This window comes from Agrilus planipennis, unplaced genomic scaffold, assembly GCF_000699045.2.
Source record: "Agrilus planipennis isolate EAB-ADULT unplaced genomic scaffold, Apla_2.0 scaffold71, whole genome shotgun sequence".
NCBI lineage: Eukaryota > Metazoa > Arthropoda > Insecta > Coleoptera > Buprestidae > Agrilus > Agrilus planipennis.
The window spans coordinates 266,378-269,551 of record NW_020439007.1 but is presented as its reverse complement, the minus strand read 5'-3'; the positions used below and the strand labels follow the sequence as shown (position 1 = coordinate 269,551).

General features: G+C 32.5%; 1 protein-coding gene across 1 annotated transcript in view; it reads right to left on the bottom strand.

Annotated features, from left to right (window-relative positions):
* LOC108732606 (ER membrane protein complex subunit 3-like) overlaps window positions 1-3,174 on the bottom strand; it is a 49,224-nt gene that overhangs the window by 39,571 nt on the left and 6,479 nt on the right. Inside the window, exon 2 of the mRNA XM_025976086.1 lies at window positions 2,117-2,155. Coding sequence (XP_025831871.1) covers window positions 2,117-2,155 — 39 coding nt within the window. The remainder of the gene's footprint in view (window positions 1-2,116; window positions 2,156-3,174) is intronic.

The window sequence follows — 3,174 nt, the reverse complement described above, 5'->3', positions numbered from 1 at the left end:
TAGAAAATACCACAAATGGCGCGGTAAACGCCATCTGTAGTACGATGCTACATTTTAGGATTACGTATGCTCCAACAAGGTCCATTTAAATATACGGATATCTACTTGTTGAAGCGAATCCCGGCGTAGCTAACCTCAACGTGATAGGTACGTTACCATAATCGAATTCGAATGGACCTTGTTGGAGCATACGTAATCCTAAAATGTAGCATCGTACTACAGATGGCGTTTACCGCGCCATTTGTGGTATTTTCTAATTAGCTATTTCTTTACAATCATAATTTTTCCAACAACAAATTGTGAATCAACCCGTGTACTTATGGTACGCATAATGAGAATTACAATTTGTTTTTAACCTAATTAATTATTCTTTTTCGTTTACTATTATGCGATAATTGAAAAATAATCATCGACTGGCTATCAATTAATTCGAATCACAGTTTGTTTTATATTTGTATCTGTGCTCTAGTTTATAGCACACATGTACGTGCTTCTTGCCACAAAGAAGCTTCATAATAGATATCCTACGTAAGCATAACAATTAATAACAATAATAATAACCAAGCGAGCTTTGTTTAAGAAGAATGCCTATTATTAGACATTATATTCCGTAATACGGTTTATTTTTGATTTGATTTAATCATTATATATATATCACGTGGTCGTTACCTCAATACTATTATATTCTATTTACTTTGTTCACAAATAACAAAAGAAAACTGATATGAATAGTAAAATCAATAACCAAATGAAAATTTATATACATAAAAAAAACTAATGTACACTTTAATATCCTAATAGCGCGTGTCCTAAAATGCCACGAAGTTCTGCTATAAGCACTCACATTTTTTAATTTTCGTTTGGAAGACGTTGCTTCTACGTATACCCTACTGTTATTAGACAATTTATGTCTTTTATGTCCCTTTTATAGTTTCAGTATGGGTAATCATGGTCGTACATGTTTTTGTAGTATCTATACGTCTGGAAATATTTAAAAACTCCAGATTATTTATACTGTCTGCTAGATACTATGATAAAAACATGATTTGTAATATGACAATTTTTATTGAGGAGTTTTTAATGTTTGTACTTGGTACCCTGAAATTAAGAAAGAGAATTCTTATATCTAGACAAAAATTTCCAGGAATTTATCATCATCATAGGGTCGTCAGTCCTAAGACTGGCTGAACACGCACTTCGACTCTTTCATATTCTTCATATAGAAGCGTTTGAAATGTGGTGTTGCCGGTGAATCATGAGGATACCGCGGATACAGAAGGTTAGAAATGAAGAGGTATTAGAAAGAATAGGAGAACAGAGAACTCCATGGAAGTCAGTAAGAGATAGGTAAGATAAGGTTGGTAAGACACCTTCTCAGACATGAAGGTCTAGTCAGAGACATTTTAGAGGCAGAAACGGGAGTTAGGAGGGGTAGAGGTAGACCTAGATTAGGTTACTGTTCGCAAATAGTTAAGGATGTGGGATGTTCTAGTTTTAAGGGAATGAGAAGATTGGCATAGGATAGAAAAGAGTGGAGGTGCGTGTTCAAACAGTCTTAGGACTGACGACGTTATGATGATGAAATCAAAGTGTTCTCTCAATATGGGGTATCCCAGCTGACCTATCTCCACAGTGTCTTCCTTCTCTAGTGCATTTCCTAACTCTTTACCTGCGTATAGATTCTCTGAATATTTTTTCCATTTATCTGGGGTTTTTTTATATTGCATCAAAATGACTCCTGTCTCGTTCCTTATACGTATTACTACTACTGTACCCTACTTCTCTGAAATTCGTTTGAATTGTTCGGGAATTTCAGAAGCAAAAATTAAAAAGCCGATATTTGTGGATCCACAAATAAAGAAAATATTTGGCAATGTGCTAAATGATTTTGAAAAACTGAATTACAAGCTTGGAGCGCTTTTAATACATCTAATATTGGTATATTTTGTTAAAAAACATCAAAAAATCAAAATGTCATAGCAAAAAAAGCTATAGACCACAGAAAAATTTAACAGTCTTCCGATTTTTCGGCATAGATAGTAAACATACCTTGTTTTGTTCATGTCATAGAAAAATAAGTGTAATTAATAATATATTAAATAGTAAACGTACTTACACGTGTTTGTTGGTACATTGCCATTATCAGCGGATAACTCTGAAAACAAAGAAAACCACTGCTACAACTGACATACATAAAATACATTACAAATATCGACTATTGATTACCATTATCGATAACGTATGACTATTTAATAGCTGACTAACTTACAACAGTACATGCATGATACATAACTAACACCACTCTTCCATTAACAACAAAGAACGGAACCATACATATTTATACACATAGATCGGTTTATATATAATATAAATATATGTAGAAAAGAAAGAATATTATTATTATTACTTGTATATTGTGTGTAACAACATTGTCGCGCTACGACGTAATTGCCATTATTATTAGATCGTCTGGTCTGCGTAATCTAGTACATTTTATATATTCCGTTCATGCGGAAGTCGGTGAAAGAAAGCAGTGTTCGTTGTACGATATTTATAGTTTTGTACTTGTTCGATTTTTATAGAAACAGAAAAAGAAACAAGTGCCCACGGTCATGCTTTCTCCATCTATTAAACGTATCGGAACATGCAATTAATTAACTAACAACAATAATTGTTTAATGTTTGATATATGTCTTACAAGAACGTAATAGAACAAAGCCATTGGCCGAAAATAAACAGGTACGTAAACTATTGTATTATTGCCGCTACTTTTCTAATATGTTTGTTGTTAAAAAAGAAAAATGTTTTTAAACTTTTTTATGTAAATCAATGAGTACTTAGGTATATAATACGTGAATATGATTAACGATAAGTAAGTAGTTTAAAGCAAGATATCGAGGATTTTCTATAGCTGTGTAATGCGCTTAAGTGGGTTTTTAGGTCAATACCAAAATCGGACCATTTTTAAGATAGACCATTGTGAAATAACCACCGATGAGTCAATGGGTCTGTAACTTCTTGTATTGTATGGTACTTTGCCATTAATTAATATCTCGTAGTAGGTATTAATTAAAAGTTTAATTTATAGCAAATTTTACGCTATTTTTATTTTCGAGGCTGATGTAAATACCGGAAACTTCAAGTTGTTATTTATTTGTATCTGTGCTCTAGTTT